The sequence below is a fragment of the Gopherus evgoodei genome, chromosome 9 (genome assembly GCF_007399415.2).
Source record: "Gopherus evgoodei ecotype Sinaloan lineage chromosome 9, rGopEvg1_v1.p, whole genome shotgun sequence".
NCBI lineage: Eukaryota > Metazoa > Chordata > Testudines > Testudinidae > Gopherus > Gopherus evgoodei.
The window spans coordinates 90,408,575-90,435,462 of NC_044330.1; the positions used below are offsets into that span (position 1 = coordinate 90,408,575).

The 26,888-nt window shown below is 42.5% G+C and overlaps 1 protein-coding gene across 2 annotated transcripts in view; it reads left to right on the top strand.

The window, feature by feature from the left end:
* Positions 1 to 26,046, top strand: part of CHRDL1 (chordin like 1) — a 57,652-nt gene extending 31,606 nt beyond the window's left edge. For both annotated transcript variants that reach the window (XM_030576261.1, XM_030576260.1), the window contains 8 exons: positions 6,545 to 6,690; positions 8,746 to 8,839; positions 12,347 to 12,414; positions 14,622 to 14,796; positions 17,749 to 17,943; positions 19,714 to 19,881; positions 22,258 to 22,347; positions 23,074 to 26,046. In XM_030576261.1, coding sequence (XP_030432121.1) covers positions 6,545 to 6,690; positions 8,746 to 8,839; positions 12,347 to 12,414; positions 14,622 to 14,796; positions 17,749 to 17,943; positions 19,714 to 19,881; positions 22,258 to 22,347; positions 23,074 to 23,204 — 1,067 coding nt within the window. In that variant the 3' untranslated portion in view covers positions 23,205 to 26,046. The remainder of the gene's footprint in view (positions 1 to 6,544; positions 6,691 to 8,745; positions 8,840 to 12,346; positions 12,415 to 14,621; positions 14,797 to 17,748; positions 17,944 to 19,713; positions 19,882 to 22,257; positions 22,348 to 23,073) is intronic.
* The last annotated feature ends 842 nt before the right edge of the window (positions 26,047 to 26,888 follow it).

The window sequence follows — 26,888 nt, forward strand, 5'->3', positions numbered from 1 at the left end:
TCCTTCTTATCATTGGCTGAATGGCTGCGCAGAATTAGAAAGCAGCCACGAAAAACTAAGGATGTCATGATGCCCTCCGCGGCCAAAAAACAAGAATTGAAGGAGTGGCAGGACAGCGAGAAGAGGGACTGAAAGGAGAATGCAGCATGCCAGAATGAAGCCACGGAGCGGCTCTTAAATGTTATGGAGCTACAAGCAGACAAGCTCCAGGCACTACTAGCATTGCAAACCAAGCAGCTCCATGCCCGCCCTCCCCTGCAGCCGTTGTCACAATCCCCAGACATCACCAACACACTCTTATCAACCTCCTGGCTCCAGTTTGTACTGCTGCATTCCACTCCTGCCCCATCACAATCCAGCCCTGTGGAATCCCAGTACCCACTGCACTCAACACCCATCCCTCTGCAGTTTAGCCCTGCTGAAGAACAGTACCCACTGCACTGTACTCCAGAGGACAAAGTTGCATAGGGTATACCTAAACATACACAAATCTTTAAACCACCCTGGGACCCCACCTTCTCCTGAGACCCTCCCTTCCCCCATCCCTCTCAGTGCTGATGTGTTTTTTGTTTTGTTTTGTTTGTCTCTCTCCATCAGTTGTTGTTTTTTAATAAAATAATTGTTTTGGTTTGAAAGCAATCTTTATTCTATTAATTGAAAGCAAAGAAACAGAGCCCTGCAAAGCAACAGGCAATTTTCTTAAACCTTCATAGTGCATCATCTGCATCAATCACAATCATCTCCTGGCATTACAAGCACTGCACTCCCGATCACAGCAACAAATATTAGTGACTTTCAGCTTCAAATTGCTGCCTCAAGGCATCCCTGATCCATATGGCCCCACGCTGTGCCCCTCTAATAGCCCTGGTCTCTGGCTGCTCAAATTCAGCCTCCAGGCACTAAGCCTCAGCAGTCCAGCCCTGAGTGAAGCTTTCACCCTTCCCTTCACAAATATTATGGCGTGTATAGAGTGTGGCTATAAGCATAGGAATATTGTCATTAACCAGTTCCAGCTTCCCATATAGGCAGCGCTAGCGGGCCTTTAAATGGCCAAAAGCACACTCAGTCATTCTGCACTTGCTCAGCTTGTTATTGAACCGCTCCTTGCTGCTGTCAAGGTTCCCCCTGTATGGCTCCATAAGCCACGGCATTAAGGGGTAGGCAGGGTCTCTCAAGATCACAATGGGCATTTCGACTTTCCCTATCGTGATCCTCTGGTCTGTGAAGGAAGTCTCTGCTTGCAGCTTCCTGAACAGGCCAGTGTGCTGAAAGATGCATGCATCATGCACCTTTCCGGACCAGTCTGTGTTAATGTCCATGAAATGCCCACAATGATCCACAGGCACCTGGAGAACCATAGAAAAATACCCCTTCCGATTAATGTAATCAGTGGCTATGTGGTCTGGTGCCAGAATTGGAATATGCGTGCCCCTCCGCAGTTAGGGAAGCCCATTTCTGCAAAGCCATCCACAATGTCACACATGTTGCCCAGAGTCATGGTCTTTCGGCGCAGGATACGATTAATGACCCTACACACTTCCGTCAACACGCATCCCACAGTCAACTTTCCCACTCCAAACTGGTTAGCGATCAATCAGCAGCAGCCTGGAATAGCCAGCTTCCACAGTGCAATCACCACACATTTCTCCAATGACAGGACCACTCTCACTCTTGTGTCCTTGTGCTGCAGGGCTGGGGTGAGCTCATCACACGGTTCCATGAGTGTGATTTTCTTCATCTGAAAGCTCCACAGCCACTGCTTGTCATCCCAGATGTGCATGATGATGTGATCCCACCACTCAGTGCTTGTTTCCCAAGCCCGAAAGCAGCATTCCACTGTGGTCGGCACCTCCGTGAATACCACAAGCAGTCTCGTGTCGTAGCTACTACACATGGCGAGATCAATGTCAAACTCCTCTTGCCCTTGTAGTTTAAGGAGTAACGTGTTAGTGAGAGTGAGCAGCATATTGGTCAACAGTGCAGGATCCATTCCTGCAGACCAAAGAGGCAGAGTGCACAGTACACAAACTGTTGAAAGATGGCGCCAAATGCGGATGGAAGCACAGGGATTGCTGGGATGCAAAGCAATGCATCACGAGGCATTGGAACAGGACCCAGGATGTTCCATGACACTCTTTGCCTTCCCACAACTTTTAGTGGCAGAAGAGGAAGAGATGCTCTTTGCGATAGCTGCCCAGAGTGCACCACTCCAAATAACGCTGCAAGTGCTTCAAGTGTGAACACGCTATTGCACAGGCAGCTGACAGTGTGAACACACAATAGTAGTTTCCCTTCAGTGCTCTCTGAGCGGCGCTGTAACCTCCGGTGCTGTAACTCTGCCAGTGCAGACAGTCAGTCTTCACTTTGGTCTCTAGGCTAGTGAGACAATGCAGTTGCAGGTTTGTCAGTTGCAGAATGATTTCCTCCACCTGCTGCTGTCCTGAGAAACTACAGGGACTCCACAATAGTTCTATAGACCCATATGCAAGAGGATCTTCTTCCAGAAGAAGAAACTATCTTACAAAGAAAGTCTTCCCTTCCACCTCCCAACAAACATAATTAATGACCATAATTCAATGTTTTGAGGGGTGATGGTGATTTTATTTAGCAATGTTACTTACTGGATATAAGATATCTGCAGTAAAACTTATTCACTGCATCCAACACTCTTTCTTACTCTGAAAAAGTTACAGGGAGCTCATGCATGCATTGGTCTTTGCAAACTGCAGACTATGGGCAGGTGCCTAGAAAACAACTTCCCAAATGGACACAGAAATATGCTGCAGAGGCAGCATTAACGCATGGCATGTATCTTGTATCTTGATCGGGGACAGCTCTTGCAAATTCCAGTGACGTTACAAGAGCATGAAGTGCTACATGCCAGAGCTGTTATGTGGCCAGGAAAGCTGCACAGGTCAGAAGCATGTGGATCATTCATTCCCCACGGAAAGCTACGTGTGCTACAAATGTGTGGATCCATCTTCAGAAGCCTTTAGCTACATTTTTATGCTCACCATGAGGTCAATTGCAGAGGGCCCCTGGAGCTATCCCTGCACAACTTTTTGGAGAAGACAGAGTCCCCAGTAGCCTTTTCTGCACTTCAGTCCTGCTGGCTGTGGTTTGTCTGGTATCGATGTACCACAGACAACACCAAATTTTGGCTTGAGTGATTATTCTTATGAATTTCAAGGATTGTGTCTAATTAGAAAGAGCTACTCCAGAATACACATTAAAAAATTAATCCACACAGCAACAATCAAAGTGCCACATCTCCTGGATCAGCTTGGGTCATAGCTTTGTGTTATTTACAATGTAAGATGTGACTCTGTATGAAAGTTTCAAATATAAACATTTTTAAAGGTACAGTGGGCTGTACAGTAATAGGCTTCCCCCATTCTACATTTTCCTTTATGTTTGACACCCACTTCTCAGTGACATCTCTCCTATATCTCAGAGGGTCCCTTCTGCCAGAGACATATATAGTCCTCTAAAAGAGGCCACTAGCCATCAGCTACCTTTCAAACTTTAAGGTTTTAGTTGTTTCTTGCCTTCCTTACAGTATCTTAGCAAGCTAGTGATTGAGAACTCAGATCTTGTTTTCCATTTCTTTTTTTAGCAGGGTCCCCTTTTCTGTGCTCCGGACATGTATAGAACCTGGTGATTTTCTACACTTGCAGTTCTCTTTCTTATGGTAGGAAATTGAGTTTTATTTCTTGGCTCTAGATATTGTAAATGCTCCTACACTGGCCCAAGATGGTACAAGTAGCTGGAAGCAACAGCATCTCCCAGAATAGAAATGGAAGCAAGTGCTGATCAGCAGCCACCAAGATAGTACCTCTAGCAGCAGCAGATTTTGGAAGAGACTCTTCTCTTTCAGAATTACAATCAAGAGACTGATTTACCTTTCATGTCTGAAGTATATTAATAATAGGTACCAGAATATGGACACATGAAAATTCTGCTCCTAGACTGTTGAATATCACTGACCAAGACAGGTTTCCACATAACCATACATGTCATCCACCATAAAGCATATCAAGGACATAAAACTTGAGTTCGCTGAAAGATCGGTGAAGAGAAAGCTTGGAGCTCTGCATGGGATATAGTATCCATGCTTCAGCCATGCATTTCCCTTTTGCTTTTACAGTATCACAGGGGGCCATTTGTGGAGCTGAAATAACTGCAAGCTGTGGCCTTTCACAGAGTGGAAATGCAAATAGTAAACACATCTCCTAAAAAAAGGATACTCCGTGTACATGACGTACAAAGGGTCATTTAAGAGCACTAAATCCTCTAGTGCTTTGGCTTACATAGCTTCTCCTCCTCCAATTCCCTTTGTCATAGCTGTAGGTCTTGCACTAACACACCAGACCTTAAAATGTTGAGGTTTGTACACACGGTACATTCCTATTTGACATTTACTAATTTCTCCCATGTTGAAAAGATTATTAATATGCAATGGTGCCAGCATACCAAAACAAACTCTTTTATGGAGGGTTCTAAATATTAGTTTAAATCCATTGCCTATAGTCTAAAAACTCTTGCTCCCTCGGTTGAGTGCTCAGCTAAAAAACCTACATTCTTTGATGACATACTAATTTTGAAGACATTTTTATATGAAACGATCTGGCAGATATTAAAATGCTATAGCAAACCATGATGTTGCAGCTCAGGTTTCTCCTATGTGAAACCCCAAACCCACCAAGTGAAATGTCAGCTGCATTCCTTGAAATCTGAAGTGATTCTCTGGCTCCAGAGAACAATCACTGCACTGTTATTTCTAGGGAGCTACTACTTAAAAATGCCTGTGCCCATTTCTGGATGCTAGAGTGACAAATGTAAATGCACAGTGCCAGAGTCACAGCCCCACTCATCTCAGGCAGCACAAAGCAAGCAGAAACTGCCCACGGCTCCCCAAATGAGGATTCCTCCGAGATTGGGGAAGCCCATCAGGAATACTTCGATCATAGCCTGACCATGCCACACTCCAGCTATTCGCAAGCTGGCCGACAACCTCTTTGGGAATTTTGTCAACAGGCATTAGTTAGAGCAGCCCCTAGGCTGTTTGCACTAGAGCTAGGGTTGGGGTTGGCACAGAAGCCAAGAAAACCTGGCTAATAGTTCTGCTGAGCTGAGGCAGCAGGACCCAGAACTGGATCATGGCTGCCAAGTTTGGGGCAGCTCTGTATGTGATGAAGTATCAAATTTAATGGGTTAATCTGAATATTTGAAAATAATTTGCGGGCAACCAAACATCAGCTTTAACAAATTTATGCACATTTAGTTCAGATGAAATGTGTCACTTTGACAGCCTTGGCCAATGCTAGGAAAAAAGGCAAGCACGGAAGCCACTGGAAACAGAGACTTCCAAGGTACAACTATGTTTGGGCATATTTGCTGGTAACAGAGTTCTACCATGACCTCATTGCACAGAGCAGACAACATGATTTTACCTAACAGCAGCATTAGAGCCGTGTTATTGCCTCATGCACAGGTGAAGATAAGCTATACCACAGGTTGCTAACATAATTCTTTATACTTCCTTGTTAATGTAAGATTGTAAGCTCTTTGGGGCAGGACCTGTCTCTTTGTTCTGTATTTGTACAGAATCTAACATGGGGGGGTGCTGGTCCATGCCTGGGGCTCCTTGGCACTACCACAATGCAAATAATATTGGTTCTCCCAAAAGCAGAAACCAGGCTGGGTGATTTTTTTGTTCAAAATATGTTTTAAAAAAAAAAAGAGCAGATTTGGATTGATTGAAACATTTCACAAATTGTTGTGGTTGAAAAAAGCTAAACAAAAATTCCAAAAAACTCAAAACATTTGAAACAATATTTCAATTCAAAATGTCTTTGTTTTTAAATTTCTTTCAACTTTATTAAAAACTATTAAAAATACTCAAAATTGAAATAAAAAGTTTTATTTTAGGTAAAAGGAAGCATTTCATTTGACTTGAAATAGTCACCTCCCACCCCCTAACTTTTCCTCTAAGTTTCCTTTTGGGTCAACTTGAAGATGCTATTTTTTTTAATTGCCAGTGAACCAAAAAATTAGATATTTAGCCCACGCTAGAGAAATCTTACATACAATATAACCTGTGCTAAGTCAGTTCCTAACTGTGGCCACCCATCCCACTAGCTGGCAAACACTACAGTGTCATTAGCAAAGCCGACACACATCTTCTTCAGCAGAAGTACTTTAGCAGTCTGAAATCACGCTATCAATGCTGCTATTGCATTTTGACTATAGATCTGCGAAGACTAACAGGGACAGAGACAGCTTTTTTTTTTAAATCTGGGGTTCTAAAGTCAAAAAAAAAATAAACTAGCTGTTTAATATTGCTGTAATGAGTAGTTTTGTACCATGACTAGATGTGCCCACTTTCAATAAAGTCATAAACAAGCTTCTGTTCCAGACTCAGTCTTTCTTTTATTTATTAATGCAATTTAGCCACCAAAAGCTCCCAGTTGTCTGCACCCATGATTGAGCAACTTGTGAAGCATTTTTTTAATGAAATGTTTTTTATTCTCATTTGTTCCAGAGGATTCACTTTTCTCCATAAGCAGTAAAATCACTGGGAAATCCTGTGAATACAATGGCACCACCTACCACCACGGGGAACTGTTTGTGGCAGAAGGGCTTTTTCAGAATAGACAGCCCAACCAGTGCATTCAGTGCAGCTGCTCAGTAAGTAGGAATTTCATTGAACCCTGCTGTATGCTTTGCTAGATTCTCTTTGCTAGGAGACCAGCCTATTGAACCTTTACTAATGTCCAGTCGTACCTGAGCAGTGGAGGCTGAAAGTCAGTAGTCAACAGTGACATATAAAAGCATAATCAGAGCCAATATGCAGCACCAGGTAAATACCATTCTGCCTCCTACTCCAAACAAAGTAGACAAAATCTACCCCATTGTGAACACTCTGTACATGACCCCACACTGCACACACTTAAAGTAGTTAGGTGGGTGGTAGAATATTGCTACTTGAAGTCTATATAGTTTTATGTCAACAGGACTATGGAAAGTTCAACACTGGCTCTCTAAAAGAGGCCAGAATTATTCTAAATCCAATAAAGATTCCTACAAGTGGGAACTGGATGGCTCATGGGATTGACAATGGGCCACAGAACTTCAATTCAATTTGCAGTAACCAATAGTTGTCACCCTCCAGTGGCTGTTCAGAGCCACTCTGTGAACTGAAATAGGTTCAGTCTATCCACCCCTTCCTGGACAAAGATTGGCCACATATGGACCTTCATTTGATCAAGTCACCAGCAAATTTTGCATTAAGGAACCATCTCGGTAGCTGTCTGGCCCAACAGGTCAAGTACTGAATGGACTTGGAGATTACGAAATGCTAAAGGCAGTCCCTCCAGGTCAAGGCTGAAAATCCTTGACGGGGCAGTGAGTTGGGAGCTTGCACTATGACAATGCCTGTGTTGTACCTCTCTTGGGAACTGAGTCTCCTGGTAAGTTAGGCACATTTCCTGAGCACTATATTCTGTACAATGTTTTGTTACTGGTTTGTGTTTTTAGAAAGACAGTTAAGGAATACTCTTCAGTGCAATATCCTGTTTCTACATCCTGTTTCTGTGGGTGGGCAAACTACAGCCTGTGGGCCACACCCGGCCTGCGGGCCCCTCCTGCCAGGCCCCTGAGCTCCTGCTCTGGGAGGCTCGCCCTGGGCCCTCCCTTGCTGCGCCGCCTCCCTCCCCCTCCCCCCGCAGCCTCAGCACATCACGCCGCTGGCACAATGCTCTGGGCACTTGGGCAGCGCAGCTGCAGAGCCACAGCCTGACCCAGTGCTCTGTGCTGTGTGGTGGCTGGCTCCAGGCAGCGCAGTAAGGGGGCAGGGAGCAGGGTGGGGGGTTGGATAGAGGGAAGGGGAGTTCAGGGTAGTGGTCAGGGGGCGGGAGTATGGATAGGGATCAGGGCGGTCAGAGGGCAGGGAACAGGCGGGTTGAATGGGTGCAGGGGGCAGTCAGGAAGGAGTGGGGGTTTGATGGGGCAGTGGGGGGCAGTCAGGGGCAGGGGTTCTGGGGGAAGTCATGGAGAAGGGGTGCTTGGATGGAGCAGGGGTCCGGTGGGGGACAGTCAGGAATGAGAGAAGGGGTTGGATGGGGCGGCTGGGGGCAGTCAGGGTGTGGGTTGCATGGGCGGTAGGGGAGGAGGAGGATGGTGCAGGAGTCCCTGGTGGGAGGATAGGGTGTGGGGACTGAGCCACACCTGGCTGTTTCGGGAGGCACAGCCTCCCCTAACCGGCCCTCCATACAATTTCCAAAACCTGATGCGGCCCTCAGGCCAAAAGGTTTGCCCACCCCCGTTCTAGATGTTAGAGTGGCACATATGTTAACGTACAGAGCCAGATTCAAATCTGTATAAGGGCTTGTCTTCACTACTGGGGTGTGTCGACCTAAGTTACGCTACTCCAGCTACGTGAATAATGTAGATGGAGTCGACATAGCTTAGGTCAATTTACTGCAGTGTCTACTCCGCGCTGCATCAACAGGAGGCACTCTCCCGTCGACTTACCTTACTCTTCTCTGAAAGGTGGAGTACAGGAGAGAACTCAGATGTCGATTTACCAGGTCTTCACTAGCCCCGCTAAATCGACACCTGCTGCATCGATTGCGGCAGCATGGATCTCCCTAGTAGTGAGCATAAACCTAAAAATGTAAATGCATAATACCATATGAATCAATGCAGAAACCGTTTCTTAATTGTCTTTGTTTTTACTGGCAGGAAGGGAACGTGTATTGTGGCCTGAAGACTTGCCCTAAATTAGCATGCTCTTTCCCAGTTTCTGTTCCGGAGTCCTGCTGCCCAGTTTGCAGAGGTAAAATCTACTATGTAAGCAAAAGGATACTGTCTGCAGGCATGCACATTCACCCATTGCAGATGGAGTTTGGAAATTAAACATTGTATTTCAGCAGATGTGTCATTTTTTGTTTTGTTTTCCTAAACTGAAACAAACAATTAATACAGCAGAAGCAACATTACAATAATGAGTTGAAACAAGGATGCAAAGTATTAAAATATCTGCCACCTCTCCAGTAGATGAGCTTTGAAATATAAACATGTATGTATCCTGCAAGTGCCCAGACTTGCTCTCGTCATAAAAAGAAACAGTTCTTAGGATACGATCAATTCCCCAAGTAAATTAAGTGCCAATCTACATTCATGTATCTCCGGTATAGTATTAGCAAGCCTGTGTGAGATCCTAAAGCAACCCTCACGTAAACACAGGGAACTTAATTCTGGAGAAGATCAAAACCCTAAATCTGGGCCTCCAAATTTTGCAGGTGAGTCCTTCTTTATAATTGTATCTTACCTATATGTTTATATTGGGGCTTGTGTCCCCCACCACTTGAATATCTAATCATATGGACCAGATTTTTAAAGATACATAGGTACCTAAATATGCAAATCACTTAGGCACCTAGGCACTTTTGAAAATCCCACTAACTCCTATTGAAATCAATGGGAGTTAGGCACCTAGTGGGATTTTCAAAGTGCCTATCTGTGTTCTTAGGGGTCTACATATCTAAATGTCTGACCCTTCGAGCTCAGTACTGTTAATTGGAAAATTAAGGAGCACTTATATTGTTTGTAGTTCATTTGTGCCTACAATACTAGACACTGCACTAATGTATAGTGAGGGATAGATACTGCTTACAATCTATACAGTCAAGCAGCGGGCTGGGGAGAGTGAAAACTGAGACACAGACTGGTGAACACAGCAGGTCAGCCAGGGACAACTGAGGCACAGAACCCAGGTTTCCAGACTTCCAGTCCAGTCCGCCTACCCAGTAGCCCATGCTGCTGCTGCTTATATTTTTATCCACTAAACAGAGAAACATTTTATTAGGCAACTTGGATTTGAAGCTTTCTGCACTCAGACCGGCAAAGGTGATGGTCCCTGTCTCATGGCAGGCAATCTAGCAAATTACCATTTAACAGTCAATGTGCTGAATGTGCAATAAAATAAACATTAGCTAATCATCTGCCCCGGTCTCTGTTCCCTGATAGCTATTTTTAGCTTCCTGGGATGGTAGCACATAATTTTACTTTATATGGCGACTTGGATTTGGAACTGACTGGTTATAATCACAAAAAAATCAAACTGAGTTTCAAAGCACAAAGCATCGTGCCTTAGTTACGCAGTGCACTAGGATTACACTGGAAAAGTCAGCCACCTAAAACAGGAGAGGACAGTCACTAAAGAGAAAAAAAGCTAATCGGAAGTAGGAAATTGAGGGCAAGATGTGGGGGGCATTAGGCAAGATGGATTATGCGGTAAAAGAGATTCAGAGCCTGCAATGGCCTTTGAGAAGTCTCTCTACGTTTGCATAGTGGTTTTTAAAATGCTTTATTATTTATAATAGTTTCTTAAAAGTAACATTTCCTTCCTAACTACCCTTGTCCTTTTCAATCTAGCACATGCTGATTTATCCTTCCCCTGCGATTCTTATGAAGCACAAGCCTGAGCAATTCGTTTGCATGAAGATATATGAGCATAGCCTCAGGGAGAGGGATCTGTTAGTTAATTTCTACTTCCTGGAAGGACAAAGACTATTAGTAACTTATGAAGAGAACACTTAGAAGCCCTCTGCGTTTTCAAATTAGTCCTTTTCCTACTGACTAGAGATGGCTCAAAGCCATAAAGTCCAGCTCCTGATTTGGGGGCACATGCTGCTACCATGGAATTCTGTGGTGCAAATGTGGGGCCATTATAAAGCTTACATTACATAAACATGTCTAATAAAAGACAGATCTAAACACCAAAGTTTGGGGGTGTTCAATTCCAAATCTGTCTCCCCAGTAGATAACCCTCCCGCCCCATTCCTGTCAGTCATCCTTACAGGTCTTTAAACAATTAAATGTCAGTCAAAGCGTTTTTTTGGTGCCACATCCTCCCCTCAAGCGTAACAGATTCCATTCCATCATTGCTCCCCCTCAGTGCTACTGATCAGTGCTCACTGGCTTGTAGGAGTTTACATTTCTAAAGCTGTTTTTACAAAGACTTTAATGGAAGCTGAGTTTTTTGTTTACATTTCTAAATTCCCCCAGATCATGGTGTTGGGTTTTGAGGGGCCAAAGCCTTGATCTGAAGTTCCTCTAATTGCTTCTCTAAAACATTTTAATTCCTCCTCCATCACAAAGCACAAATGGCAAGTGCCTGAGCTAGAGGCACCAGAACAAGGAGGGTCAGGGGACCATGGCCCCATCCCTTTTAAAAGTAGGAGGGCTATGCCTTCCCATTTTGACCTGCCTTAAGGGTGAGCAATGGGAGGGAAGGGGCAGAGAGGAGCAAGCAGCAGGTGGGGCCTCAGGCAGAAGAGGCAGAGCAGGGGGGTGGGGCCAAGGTTTGGGTGCCGGTGTCCCCACCCCACTTCTAGGGAGTTTCCAGAGCTCCTGGGTTAATCTCTCCGATTCCACAAACATTCTTCTAACACACAAGTCAACATTTCCTTCTAGTGTTCACTTCTTTGTTATGAGCATCATAAGTGATATGAGCCTTATCCTGGGGACAGGGCTATCTACTTGTACTCCTTCTCCTGGCTGTTTGTCTACATCAGTGGTTTTCAACTTTCTCATTTGCAGACCCCCTAAAAATCTTCAAATGGGGGTGTGGACCCCTTTGGAAATCTTGGTCTGCTGGCCCCCAGGTGTCCCCGGACCACAGGTTGAAAACCACTGGTCTATGTCAACGGCAGAGCTGTACAGTTCATGATGGTTGGCCGAGGTACAGGAATCTACTGGCTGACATTAGAGCCAGTCCTACTAGTTCTGTTTCTTATATAGCCTGATATATGTTACTGCACCTGGCTCCCTCCTGGCTGTGTGTCCAGGGAGTAATGCATTCAGAGTGGCTGTTGCATTTATTTTGTGTTGGATTTTTTTAAAAAAGAAACTAATTGGTTCAGAATAATATTTGAGAAATAAAATTTGGTAACTCAGTATGTGAACTTGACAGTAAGCAAAAAGGGGAAAACAACCCTTAAGGACAATGCAACACAAAAAATGTACTTCGTTCTTTATATGATAAGTGTAGTTTAGTATTGACTGAGGCTAATACTTCATAGCAAACTAGGAAAATGTCACATAGATTGTAAGTTCTTTGTACTCAGGGACTGTCTTTGTTCCATGATGGGTTTTTTGCCCAGAATGGCAGCTTCTGTGATACAAATAACATATTTTGTAAAAGTAATGGTGTCTTAGTAAGATGTGACCTCACTACAGCTCTGCCTCACTCTTTGGTCTCATTCAGCTGTACAGAATTCTCATAGGCATTTCTAAGGCATTGCACAATTACTCCCATAACTGTTTATTTCACACACAGGAGATGGAGAATTATCATGGGAACATTCTGATGGGGATATCTTGCGGCAACCTGCCAACAGAGAAGTTGTAAGTGTGCCCTGTGTAATCAGAAAACCTGTTTTCCTGCCGAGCCATTCACACACACACACACACACACACACACACACACGGGAGGATTACTCTAACTCTTCACCAGTTCTGCTTTGGCACAGGAATACCTGGCAGAAAAATTCATAGTAGTGACAATACCTTTTTGCATTGAATCTTTCTCTGTTTGCCTTTAGCTCTGTACCCAGCTGAAAATCTCTGATGATCTTGAAGAAATGACAGAGAAAAATTCTCTTGTGATAGATTGGAGCCCTCTCTCCTGGCCCCCTAGACAGAAACTTACACAGGATGCTCTGAAACCAATACAGTACACTTCACATGTCAGCTCTCATGAGCTAAAAGGTGCTGCTAGTGAACCGAGGGCACCACAGAGTGAGCAATTAGGGCTCATGAGGGCAGAATGGGCATCTCTCTTACAAGAGGATACTTTGTTTTCCGTTTCCTAGGTAGTGATTTCTCGCACCTGCTCTGTCCATAATCCCTCTTTCCCACTTTGCTATCCCTTCTCCTCCTCTTTCACTATTATATTCTACTTTTCCTTCTAAAATCATTTGTGGTTCATAGACTGTTGAGATGGCAGCCCATGATCAGATGATGTCTAACATCTCCCACAATGATTGTTAGAAAAAAATTCCAGTGTCCTTTGTTAAAAAAAGCTAGCACCAGAGGAAAGGGGAACGTTGTTTATTTCCTGTGGTTCAGTGTATTTTGTTGCCAGACAAAAATTCTATATCCATTTCTGTGGCCCCTGACTCAGCAACAGCCAGGGACCCTGTCTGTAGAGCACTACGAATGTTGGAAAATTCATCATTGCTAATACCAAGTAAATACTTAGCAATATATAGGTTGTATTTCATATGCTGTAGCTGTTTGGATACTATTATATCTGCCAGTGTTCAATAGTGACAACAGTAGAACAAAATGCCACATTATAAGAAGATAGACCCAGTGAATGGGTCTGACTCTTCATTGCTCTGCACCTTGTTTAGTCAAGTACCTTGCACTGCTACAGAATGAGTGCAGACTACCACCCAACTAGAACAGTAGCATATTGCAGCCACCTTGTAAATAACCACAGCAGATGCAGAGCAAAGGAGACTCTAGCCCTGTGTGCGCATCGCCACTAGGACGCACATGTCACTGACCCAGGTTCTCTCTGGATCTTGTTATGGAGATTTTACTGATTCTCTTGCACTTTACTGAGTGAACATGTGCAGCTAAGGCCTGATCCAAAGCTAATGGAAAGACCCCCATTGACTCCTGCAGACTTTGGATCTGATACTTGTGCATACCATACCTGAATAAATGGTTTGTCTGCCATGTGAGCATTACTTTTCAATAGTAGTAACACTTATTTTCCAGTTCTCATGCCTGAGGTTTATGAATTCACTCCAGGGGCTAGATCAATCTATGGTGCAGCTTTATTGCCTCCAGAGTGAAAATTAACCATCAATAATACAGCCTGGCAGTGTTGATTTTTATAACAAAATTTGGAGAGAGCACATGGAATTTTTAAGCATTTGGAGCACAAAATAAATGCATGCCCATGGTCTCTGGTAAGTCTTAGGGTTGTTCAAAATAAAATAGTAATCGTACAAGGAAGTTAACAAAACAAACAAACATCTTCAGTCATGCCTTTGGATATTTTTGGAAAAAATCCTCCAAAACAACCATGATGTTTTGTTTTGAAAAACAGAGTCACTGCAGAGGCTATTTTCACCTACAGATCTCTCAGGGTTTCCCAGCTGATGGACTTAGAGCTAGATTCCAGCAAGGTGCTGCTCATCCTGAGCAACAGTGGTTGAATCTGGCCTTATGAGTGTATGTGACTCTGGCTCTATAGTGAAATGAGAAGCAGGAGGGCAGGCAGCATCTGATTACACATATTGGACTATTCTTGGGCCATATTCAGGGATGCTGTAAAAAGTAGTTTGGATGGAGAAGGCTATAACGCCTGGGGTCAAATACCTACAGTTTAACCCAGGTTAATCTCAAGCACCTGCATGAGTCTCTTTCCAGCAATGAAGAAGCGAATCTTGAGATTTAGCACCTCACTGACATCAGTGGCAAAACTCATTGACTGCACAGGGAGCCTTAATGCAGACAGTTTACACGCAAAGTTCAGCTCTCCAATTGCTTCACTTGAATGAAACATTTACATTCTTGTTCCTTTTGTCTCCACACAGAGGCATTCCTTCCATCGCTCCCATTACGACATGTCCCCCAGCTCCACTAGACAGGTAGTCAACATTCCACGATTTTCCAGTGGCAGGAGTAACCGTGGAGTCCTACCTGACCCCCAGCAAGCTTCAGGAACTATAGTACAGATTGTCATTAACAACAAGCATAAGCACGGACGAGGTAAGGAGAAGTCCTTTTAGCAATACTACTTGGAGTCAGGTCTCAGCCATTTATAGTTCTCAAAGAATTCTTCGTACATAAAGGGGGAGACCCTTTGCAAATCACCTATGAGCGAAGAGGAACTTCCCCGTTTACATCTGTGTTGAACAAAGCTGTTATCTAGTGTTCAGGCCAGCAGTTTGATTCTGTTTTTACTTTGATTCTGTTTTTCAGAGATCAATACAATACTTCATATCAAAGATATATGAAAAATAAAGCCCTGAGAGCTAGAGACATTCCAGTAACATAACATAATATGTCTTTAAGCCTCTCAGAGGCTTATTACATTATGGGAACATTAGGACCTCAAGCTCATATGGAAAACCTTTATAGAAGCATGACTCAAAGATTATACTAAAAAAGGGCGGGGGAGAATAACAAAATCCCCAATTTAAAAGGGGCAGCAGATTTTACGTCCTGGCAAAAGGACATGATGCTGCAAGGTGCTGAGTGCACTCAATTCCTATACGTTTCAACAGAGCTGCTTGTGTAGCAGGTAAGTATTATTTAAGTGAATACTGGTCTGCAGGATCAGGCCCAAATAGCAATAAAAGAATTAGCTATAGAAGAGCAACTATACACAAAACCCAGAGTAGCGTACACTCTAGAATGTCTCAAAGAGTTAAAAGCCTTTGTGTTATAGCCAACTAATCCTTTAAGGTATTAACTAACAGAAGGAATGTTGGCCATAGGATCTTTATTATCCACCTGAACAACCATGAAAACACATTCAGATCATGCCAGTGTTTTATGCTGAAACTAGGAACAGGAATCTCCACTCAGTGCAAGATCTGTGACATCCAGTTCACACATGAAGACATCAAAGCAATTTCTAACTGATTTGTTTCAGCAAATAAAAAGCAGACAAATGAACAGCACATTTCTCTGTGCCGTTTAATATCAGTGATAGCTTTAGGAGCTTGCTGCCCAGAGAGAGTCTCAGAGGTCTCTGTAATGGAAATTAGAATGGTGACCATGTACTCTCTTTTGTTCTCTACAATTAGAATGTTATTAATTAATGCACATGCTTCCAGAGATACATTTTATAAATCTAAAAATAAATTAATTATACTGACATGCAGATTTGATGCCATTACATGGATACAGAATTACATTTCTATGTAGACCGTGGTTAAAGCAGGCCATTTGGGAACTAGGGTTCTATTTGCACAGTGACTACAGACTTCTGTCACTTGGGATTAATTATTTAACCTTTCTGTGCCTCCATTTATCCATCTGCAAAATTGGGATAATGTATCTATAATCAACATATCCCTGACTACAGTACAGAGAAGTTGTGAGGTTTAATTTATGTTTGTAAAGCTTTTGGAGCTCTCTGGCAGGAAAAAAAATGATATAAAATAAGTATAAATATACTACTAAAGCATGTAAGAAGGTTACTTATAACAATAGAGTAATTAATCCCGTTTTATGTAACCTTCCCTTTTTTCTCGTCATTCTGTTTTGTATACAGAGAACACTTCATTTGCTTTCATGAGAGAAAAACGGTTTCCCCTTTTAAAATGAAAACAGTTCTTAACAAAAAGTAATAAATTATTAAACCAAATGATGGTATAACACCCATGAAAGACAATACATTATGAAGAACACCCATCATAAATCTTGGTAACTTAGTAACACATAAGCCAGTTGCTCACATCTGTTACCAGTTAGATGTAAATTTAAGATTACAGATAAAAATTAAATTGCTTTTGAAAGTTACAGGCAAAAGAGGAACATATTTTACAAATAAAAGCATTAATAAAAAATGATTGCATATTAGAAGAATTAGAAATATTTACAGCATATCCAAGCTTGATTTTAATTGCTTTTTGAAATCAAACAATGCTCTTTCTTTCACCTCTTTTGGTTAGTCTGTATTTTTTAATGTGTTTATGAAAATGTTTAAAGCAGCAAGGTTTATAGGGCAAATTCAGCCTTGGTATAAACTGGCGCTACTCCCATTAACTTCAGTGCAAACCGAGTCTGCTTTTGCCAGTTGTTAATTTGTGCAGTGTCCTTTTGCCTGCCTACTTCCCTACCTTGCAGGGGTGTAGTGAGGATAGATCCATTAAAGATGGAGGCATTCAGATATTGCTGTAATGGGCGTCCTTAGATACATTTCAATATCATCTGCAGCCTTTCAATTTAAAGCCTCCTTTTGTGTTTTGAAATTACAAATACCAAGTCTACAAACACCCAAAGTATATTTGGGAAAAAATATGGAAGTGATCACATTCCATTTTCTAACCATCTCCTCCTTTGCTCTGTCCGTGTCATCTAGTGGAGGGCCCCTCTGGAAAGTAGCAAAGTGTATGGGTGACAACAACTCACCCAACTGCTAGCTTGAATAAACAGTGTTCACTGACTAATAAGAGAAGCTGCGCTGGAGGTTCAGTAAGAAGTGCCGTGATGCTGAGAATTAGAGTATTGTCCTGGTTGCAGGTTGAAATTTTGGGGCAGGAGCCAGTTCAAAGGGGTGGGGTGTGCATGAGAAGCTAAGATCATAAAGCCAACTGGTGGGAGTAAAGGGTCCCCAACAAAATTGGGCACGCACTGGAGAAGAGTGGTCAAATTCTGCACTCCATCTCACTCGCTGAAATACCAGGGCACCTTCACGGGTAAGTGAGGCCAGAATTTTGACCAAATTGCACAGAAAAAGGTGATCAAAGGCTCAATCCTGTTCCCTTTGAAGTAAATGACAAAACTGATCAATGGGAGAAGGGCTGGGACAGAAATCGCTAGTGAAAAAATACACTTCCAAGCAGAGGTGCGTCCTTTAGTCATGAATGAAACATTGCCTCAAACCAGTGTACATGCACTAAGGCAGAGGTTGTAGTTCAACTATGGACCTGTTGGGGCTTTACCGTACAATGAATATTCATTTTCTGCCTCTCTCCTGTTCTGTTATAGTCTGTGTTTCAAATGGAAAAACATACTCACATGGTGAATCGTGGCATCCTAATCTCCGGGCCTTCGGAATTGTAGAGTGTGTGTTGTGTACCTGCAACATCACCAAACAAGAATGTAAGAAAATTCATTGTCCGGATCAATATCCCTGCAAATACCCTCAGAAAATAGAAGGAAAATGCTGTAAAGTCTGTCCAGGTAAAACAAAGAATAGATCACAGACTGCCTTTTTGCTGTGGATTTTAAGGGTTTTTTTGATCATAATGACACCTGATGAAATGAGCAACTTTATATCTGTTGCTATATTTTATCTAGAGGGAAATCTGGGCATGATAATAGATCTAGTTCCCAATCTTGCAAGCCATCTCATTAATTTCATTTCCACAGGTAGAGGGCACCAAGGATTGGGCCCACCTTCCGGTCTCTTTCTTCTCTCTAGCATTAGTGTGACATTTGGACATCTATTTCAGAAGATTATATCTCCCCCTCCCCAACAAGTAGAGATTCCTTCTCTCCCAGACAATAATTCAAGGAGCATCTCATTCTCCCATCTCTTCCCATTTACAATACTCACAGAGCTTTCCATTTGTTTTCTAGCTTGGGATATTTATACCATTGTACTATAATAAAGGTTTTGTTTTGCAAAACATAGCAGTAGTTTTAAAAGTTTTGGTCATAACATTATTTGTGCTAATAATGGAACTGGATCCTTAGAATAAGCACTAATGCTATGACAGCTTATCATAGCACTGTGGGAAAAATCTAAATCACTTGATTAGCTTGTTGTAGGATATTAGAAAAAATATGTAAAGAAAACAAACTACTTAGAAATTTGCTAATTCCTCTTATGATATTTTGCCAGATGCCTAACTCCTAAAAAAAAAAAAAAAAAAATGAGGAATCCTTGTGGCACCTTAAAGACTAACAAATGTATTTGGGCATAAGCTTTCATGTGCTAGAACCCACTTCATCAGATGCATGGAGTGGAAAATATAGGAGCAGGTATAAATATATGAAAAGATGTGATTTGCCTTACCAAGTGTGAGGTCAGTCTAATGAGACAATTCAGTTGGCAGCAGGATACCAAGGGAGGAAAAATAACTTTTGAAGTGGTAATGAGAGTGGCCCATTTCAACAACCCCTCATTGTTTTTGCTGATACCGACTAACATGGCTACCACTCTGAAACCTAACTCCCGTATATAGCTTTAAAATTTTCCCACAACACATTTAGCCCCTTTTTGTGTTTAGTTTTGTGATGCACTGGCAGAAACACTCTGAGAAAATGAATGTCAGAGCCACATGCATACATCATTTACAAAGCACCTGCTAGCAATATGTTATTAGAAGGGAGCCTGGGAGACAGGAGAGCTAGGTTCAAGTCCCAGCTGTGTCCCTGACTCATGTGCTGTAAGGAGACTCAATTAACTGCCCTGTGTCTCAATCATCTTATGTGTAAAACAGGGATGATACTTTACTTCACAGGGGGGTTGTGAGGCTTAATTCAATTAATAAGTAAAGAAATGAGAGCCTGACATGTAGATATGCTGAGCATCCACAACTCCTCTTGTAGTCAATGGAAGAGGAGGGCACTCCGAAAAATCTGGCTAAGCACCTGGGATGGAAATGCTCTAGAAGTAAAAAATTTGTCATCTAGATTTCAGATCAGTCTCTAACTCCTGATTGTCACTCATAGCTATAAAAAAAAACCTAGATCTTTTTTCAAAGTCTTGTGTGTTAAGATAAAACATACTAAATACAAATCCAAATTGTTTTATTGTTACCAGGTCTGAGCATTAAAAAGGGAGAGCAAAAACAAAATTTCATTAAGTAGTCTGGACTCCGCTGGAGAAGGACTTGAAAGACCACTTCAGAGGAACTCTCTACAATTAAGCTAAACTTGTTGGGCAGCACGAATCTAGTAAGTTGCGAGGAGCATTATTAAAGCTGTATCATGTTTTGCTTACAGAAGAGATGCCAAGTCAGAGCTTTGACAGCAAAGATTACTTTTGTGGTGAAGAGATGCTTCCTGTCTATGAATCTGTTTTCATGGAGGAAGGAGAAACCATTAGAAAAATCGCAGTGGAAACAGAAAAGCCACCTCAAATAGAAATACATGTGTGGACAATTAGGAAAGGTAAGTAGGTCAAGTTATCTTAAAATAGTGCCTCTCTCTTTTTCTAACCTCAGGAAAGAGTTACAAATTCTTGCCACTCAGGACTTTACAGCTGTTCCAGTTCTTTACATTTGGGGCATTTGACACTTCCCTGGTAGCAGCGATAGAACTCCAGTCCTTCTACTACAAAAGCATAAATTGCTAATGCTTGTGCCAAACTCCCTTGTTGTTAGCAGTATGGGGTCTATCATATGCACTTGAGCAGTTCTGCTTTTGACCAATAGAAGGCAGTAGCCAGTTTGATGCCACCATCCTATGGAGGGGGAAAGCAGTGGCAGGGAGACCATGGTGCTTCATGGGAGATGTAGGCCAACCAGTGAGCCTGGCCTATTGAAGCGAACAGGAGTGCACAGCTCCCAAATTACAGCTCCCATGAAGCACTATAGCCATAGGTGCTGGAGCTGAAAGTGCTGGGGGTGCTGCCGCACCCCCTGACTCGGGGTGGTTTCCATTGCAGATGCCCCCCTGGGTTACGCAAAGCCAACTTACACAAATCTGCACTTACGGAAAAAGTTCCACAAGCTAGAAATAGGAGGGTTTTGTTGGGTTTTTTGGCGTAATGGTCAGCTATATGTTCTGACTTTCACAAAATTCGAGTTATGCAAGGCATTCTGAAACGGAACACTTGTGTAAGTTGGGCAGTGTCTGTATATACAGGGTTTAGTTTGGTTCAATGGCTCTCAGCATCCCCATGATACAAATTGTTCCAGCATCCCTGACCATAGCCGTGCTGCAGAATCAAAATTCTTCAGGTTTTGGCCAAAATATTTTGGATTTTGATTTTTCAAAGAAAACTTGTTTTCTGTGGAAGGGAAAAGAATCTCTGTTATGACCAGCTCTAGTCTTAACCCTGAGCACAGACTTCCAACCCTTTCAGATCACTCCCTACAATTGCCCAAGCTCCTGAATATCTGAAGGGTTTAGATGTTTCTACCCATTCAGATAATCAGTGTTGTATGTACTGCAAATGAATAAAGCCTGAACTTTTACTTTAGCTAATTGACTGGTCTCCTTGGTTTTACAGATCTAGAAGCTAGATCTCAAACAAATGCTAACTTCCCTACAGTTCTTGGACTCTATGTTGAATCTGAACTTGTGTGATATTGCTATGTATTATAAGAGAGTATGTGTTTCATTATGTATCCTAAGAAAGTGTATTGTCTGTGAGAAGGCTGCGTTTCAAAGTGGGCAAAGTGATTCTTACTGAAAGAAAAACCCTTAAGGAATCTTTGGGAAGAGTGGAGTTACATAATGTGTATTATTTCAATTGAATTAAAAAATACAAGTGGGGACCCAAAAAGGGAAATGCCAAAAGTGTGGGTGTAAATAGATATGTTCTTCAGTATATAAAGAGACGCAATGTTATTTTTCTCTTCATTTCCTACAACCAACTCTCCTTCCCTTAAGAATTATGTTGGCTATCTTCTCAAAGGTCCTTTACATGAAGGTATTTACTAAGTGATGACACTATGTCAGAATGCCTTAGTCCACATGCTAAATATTAAAGTAGTTTTACTTTCACTTCTTTGTAGTCTCTTTATCTGGGAATGTTGTCACACAGTCAGAGCAAGCAAATAGGCAGACACAAGAGTCAAGGGTCCTGGGTTCTAGTCCTGACTCAGCCACTGACTCACACAGTGTGACCTCTGGCAAATCATTCAATCTTCTTGTACTTCACTTTAACAGATCTGTGAAATTAGGATATAGATTTACTTAGTTCACTGGGGGCATTGCTAGGCTTGTTTACAGGTTGCTTTGAAACCAGTGTCAACTTAGTTGTTTTAGTCTCTACCTTAGGGGAAAAAAAAAGACGCTTCATAAGTTGAGATCATATTAAAGGGCAAACTACACTTAAAGTTACACAGATCATGATCCATGAACAGCCCTCTGAAGAGCTGCTGGTTAATATGGGGTCCTACTGACCTATGCTTCCAATAGTGCACAGACCCTTCTGGCAGTTTGGCAGGAGCATTTTCTGCTGGCTGCCTGCAGTTAGGCAAAAGACAATGTCCAATGTCAGCGTGCCAAACTGTTTTTCTCCAAGGCACTGGGATCTGGGCCTCTGCTCTGCTCCTCTCTCATTCATTCCAGGGAGGGCTGAAGCTAAGTGGGCAAAAGGGGAACTAACTCTCAGATCTTGGTGATAGTCTCTACCATCATAAAACCACAGAAGAAAAATATTGATGGAGCACATGGAATCAGTTAAAACATTATTGGTAAAGATGATTTCATAATGTGGCTCAACATGCCAGTAATTCTACACACAATCACAACAACGCAAGAAGCTCAGAGCAGAGGGGCTTGTTTCAACTACATGCTCTTACTGCTTTGCTACAGGGATTCTACGTCACTTCCACACTGAGACGATATCCAAAAGTGAATTTGAAGAACTTCCCTACTTCAAGCAGATAACAAGGACAACACTGAGTAAGTAAAAGTCTTGTTTTCTTAGGCTCCACTTTTCTATATAACCTCATGCCCTGCATTACTCCTCCAACTGAAATAAATGTGCTACTTTCCCATCAACATCTGGAATCAAGAGTTTATGAGTATCAAATAAAATAATCAGAATGCAACATATGATTAGAGGGTTACTTTTGCATTAATCGTATTTAAAAGATGCCTTTCCAAAGTCCCTAGTAACACCTTGGATTATTAAAAAGTGACTGTTTAAAAAGTCCAGATTCGTTTTTCACCACTAGTGCAATTTATATTTCACCCAGCTTGGGCTACAGAACTTGGCCTCCCAATTCCACTTGTTTATGGTCAGTTTTATTCTCCAGTTCTTCTGCACTAGCAAGTTGCTGTTATGCTTGGACTTCTACTATTGCACGGCAACAGCAGCTGTTGAAAGAATCACTCTTGAGAGTTTGCTGCAATTACAAGCCAGGGCCTTCCCAGCTACAAACTAAAGTCCCACCCCCGACCCCACCTTCCCCAATCAGAATCTGGCCCTTCATGTTCTTTTAATGTAGTTCTTCTGCACGGAATGTATTAAGTGATTGGAAGGTTTGAAAATCTTAAAGGAAAATATTTTAATTCTCCTTATCAACAATTTGAATGTGTTTGTCTGGCTAGTGCTTGTAAGTGACTCTAAAGCTCCCTGCATTCTGTCTAAGTCAGTGTCTCTCTGCTTTGTGTTTTTGTTTTCAGGCCAGTGGAAAATATTTAGCGAGGGAGAAGCTCAGATCAGCCAAATGTGTGAAAGCAGAGTGTGCAGGACTGAGCTGGAGGATTTGGTAAAGGTTTTGTACCTTGAAAAGTCTGAAAAGGGTCACTGTTAAGGGAGACAGCGCTGGACGGAGAAAACAAGAAAACTTATGAAAACGTGGATCTGCAGCTGGACTGCAGGCTTGTTTTGCTTAAGTCAACAGTTGCCCTAAAAACCAAAACTATAATGCAGTAATTATTCACATCATGCACAGCAAACTTGCTGCTTTATGTGTAGTGGTCTGTGTCAACCATTTAAATATCTCCTCAAAAAGACTAGGACGTTCTGTATTGGTGGGGGGAGGGGGAAAGGGAGACTGTAGTTCCTTGTAAAGTTAAAAAAGAAAACAATTTTTTTTAACCTTGGCATGTTATGCAAACTAACGAAATGAAGGACCCCTAATAACTGTGCAGGAGCTATGGAGAGCATTATTTCCTGTGCTGAGTTTATACCACTTCTGGTGTTGAAATGACTCATGTTTTTCTAGGCGGGGTAAATACAAGTGATACAGTACTTGAGTTTGAGCCATAAAAATCCAGATTTAAATGAAAACTCCCAACGAGTCTACTGCTTTTGGGACGATGTCTTGCAGTTGAACAAACTCTGAGTACATAAACAAACCAGAAGGTGTTAGTGGGAATTACTGCATTTATGTAGCAGTTTGAGAAAACGTTCACCTTTTAAGTGGTTTTCACTTGGTTTCCATTATCCACTTCTCTACATGAAATATCAGCTCCCTCATGCTGCCCCAATACTGCATTCTCATGGGCCCTGTTAACACATAACCTTGGTCAATAAACTCCCTTTACAAAGTAACATAGCAGGAGAATGCTAAATACTTGAATCATTTGTGAAAATTCCTATAGGGTTAAACCCACAGTGATTACTAACTCATTAAATGTCTTGTGATATCACTTAATTTATTAATGGTAATTGTCGCAATAAGAATGTTCTGCGTGGTTCTAATTGGTGGCCTCTCAAGTCCCAGCAAACTAATAAGCATAACTTCAAGGAAAACTCTCTCCAATGGCAAACTAATGAGCACTTATATCAAGCCACTAAGTTAGTCCAGCACCAGCAAGACCATTATCTTCCTGCAAAAAGAAATCTAAGGCACTCAGTTTGATTTGCAGTTCACAGGTGAATAGTCTGTCCAGTGTCTGCCATCAGAAAAGAGTTCTGTTCTGATATACAAGGCCATTACTTTGAAAACTTGGCTTTCTCTGAGGAAATCCTGCCACACCAGCTCATGGACACCATCTTAGATTCACTCCTGAGGTGCAAGTGACTGTGGCTGCTTTCCCTCCATTTTCTGTGTCAGAAGCATATGGGAACATTTCCCATTGTGTTTGAACAACAATGACATTCTAAAAACGTGGCCTCAGGCCGGGCACTTGGTCCTCAAAGGCAGTGAAATAAATGGCTGTAGCCAGAATTTGGAGGCCTCCAGGGGACTTTGCAAAACTTGTGCTCTCTGATCTACCCTCCTTTTCCAGTGATGGCACTCTAGGTCTTCATCAGGGGTATGTGCATCTTAACAAAGAGGTTAAGGGGTCTAGCTGTTCAGTGCTCAATGCCAGTGACCCAACTCAGGCTCCAGCAGAAGAAATATTGAACCTGTTAGTAGGGCCTTGTTCACAATAGCGATCTCTTTGCACCTCTCCCTGCTAGCAGCTGCAGTTGTAAGAGGCAACCCCCTTTCACTGCTTTTTCAGTGGCGCAGGATCCATCCCTGCCAGGGTTTCTTGCAATAGCCAGCAGGAGTATATGGAAAGGGTTATCGACTAAGAGCAAGGAGAGAATGAGAGTGGATGGATGGGAATGTGATAGGGAGGAAGAGGGAGACTAAGTGAGGATATAAAGATGAGAAGAAAACCCAGGATTTCCTATACAGAAATTCTTCATGGTTCTGCATGCAAAGAGCAAGCTATCCTTCCTGCCAGGATAGAGAACAGATTATTTTTTAGTGCACTTCCTGCCCAAAGTAGCCTAAAACACATAACAGGATAGTGGTGCCAGAAGGGAGCTCCTTCAGCAGCCAGTTTGATTGGGAACAAAATAATCCTTGTGATGTCAGCAAAATCATTTAGAAACCAGACAAGGCACCGACACCAAAATATAAATGCACAGTCCTATAAATGATCCTTGGGCAGTTCTCAGGAGAGTAAGTTAACTCCAGTGTCCGTGCCAAATTTGGCAATGAGACTTCATCTCTCTAAATTCTCTTGTGTTTAAAATGGGTGTCGTGTTCACCTCCTGTCCAAAATTGTGGTGTAGTGCGCCCGTGCACTGTTAAACAGCTGTGTGTTCCCCACCAGAAGGAGGTGCCATGCAGTGTAGTTGTGGGAGCAGCCGTTTGTAACACTTTGGGATCCTTTGGGTTGGAAGACACTGCAGAAATGTAAAAATTATAAATCTACTAATAATACATATATTAACATGAACAGACCTCTGATGAAGACATAGTGGAAGGCAAACTGAGGCATCATAGTATTCTGGTAGGCAGACTAACACCTGGCTATGTTTGGCTCACCTCTTGGTACAGTATGTTTGTAGCAGTAGCTGATTGAACGAAGATTATGTGGAAACTGTACAGTGTTTGTTTGGTTTTTTTTTGGAAGACAAACAGTCTTGTGTTTGTGACAGAACAAGTGAAGTTCAAATTGTGTATTTATTTGTATAATAAACACTTTTATGAAAAACAAAAATATAAGCACCATTTAATAAATGAAGTTCTGCATTTTTACAGTCTCTGGTCACTTAAGACAATAAAATACACAATATCATGTTTTTCACTGTCTTCACAGGACATATACCTGATGTGGTACTGATTTATGTACTTGCTCTATCACTTTGACCTGGTTTTATAAATTAATAAACTCTGCAGTTGTTCAAAACAAGAAGTTCTCTCAGTGATGTGATAATGTGAATTAAATAAATAAATGTTAGACCTATTTGCAATTCGGCTGCTATTATCCCTTTAAACCAAATCAGCAGGTTTGGACAACAGAGTAAACCCCGTTCTGCAATGCTAGCTCATGGGAGTGTGTCTTCAGCCACATGAGCTGTGAGTACGCTTTGCCAATGAAAGTAAGCTAAATTCTGATTCAAAAACTGAATCAACAGCAAGATATGAATCAGGGACTAAAGCCCTGCCTTATTTTATTCCTTTAGGCCATAATCATATCCTTCAGTGTAAGCGTGTGCTTACTTAAACCCCCTGAATTTGATGGGACTTAAGCATGTGATTAAGCCAGTGGTGAGCAACCTGTGGCTCACACGCAGCCTGTCAGGGTAATCCACTGTCGAGCCACGAGACAGTTTGTTTACATTGACCGTCTGCAGGCACGCTATCTGCAGCTCCCAGTGGCCATGGTTCAATGTTCATGGCCAATGGGAGCTGTGGGAAGGAGTGGCCAGCACGTCCCTGGGGTCCGTACCACTTCCCGCAGCTCCCATTGGCCGGGAACGGCATACCGCAACCACTGGGAGCTGCAGGCAGTCGTGCCTGTGAACGGTCAATGTAAATAAACTGTCTCATGGCCCACCAGTGGATTACCCTGACAGGCTGTGTGCGGCCTGCAGGTTGCAGGTTGCCCACCACTGGCTTAAGGGCTTTGATGAATCAGGGCCTTAGGGAGATGCTGGTGTTTAGAGACATTAGTCCACCCATATATGGGTGAGATCAGAATGTGCAAAGCCTGCACACGAGACTCCCAGTGAAATCAGCAGGAGCCCTGTATGTTCCGCTCAGGGC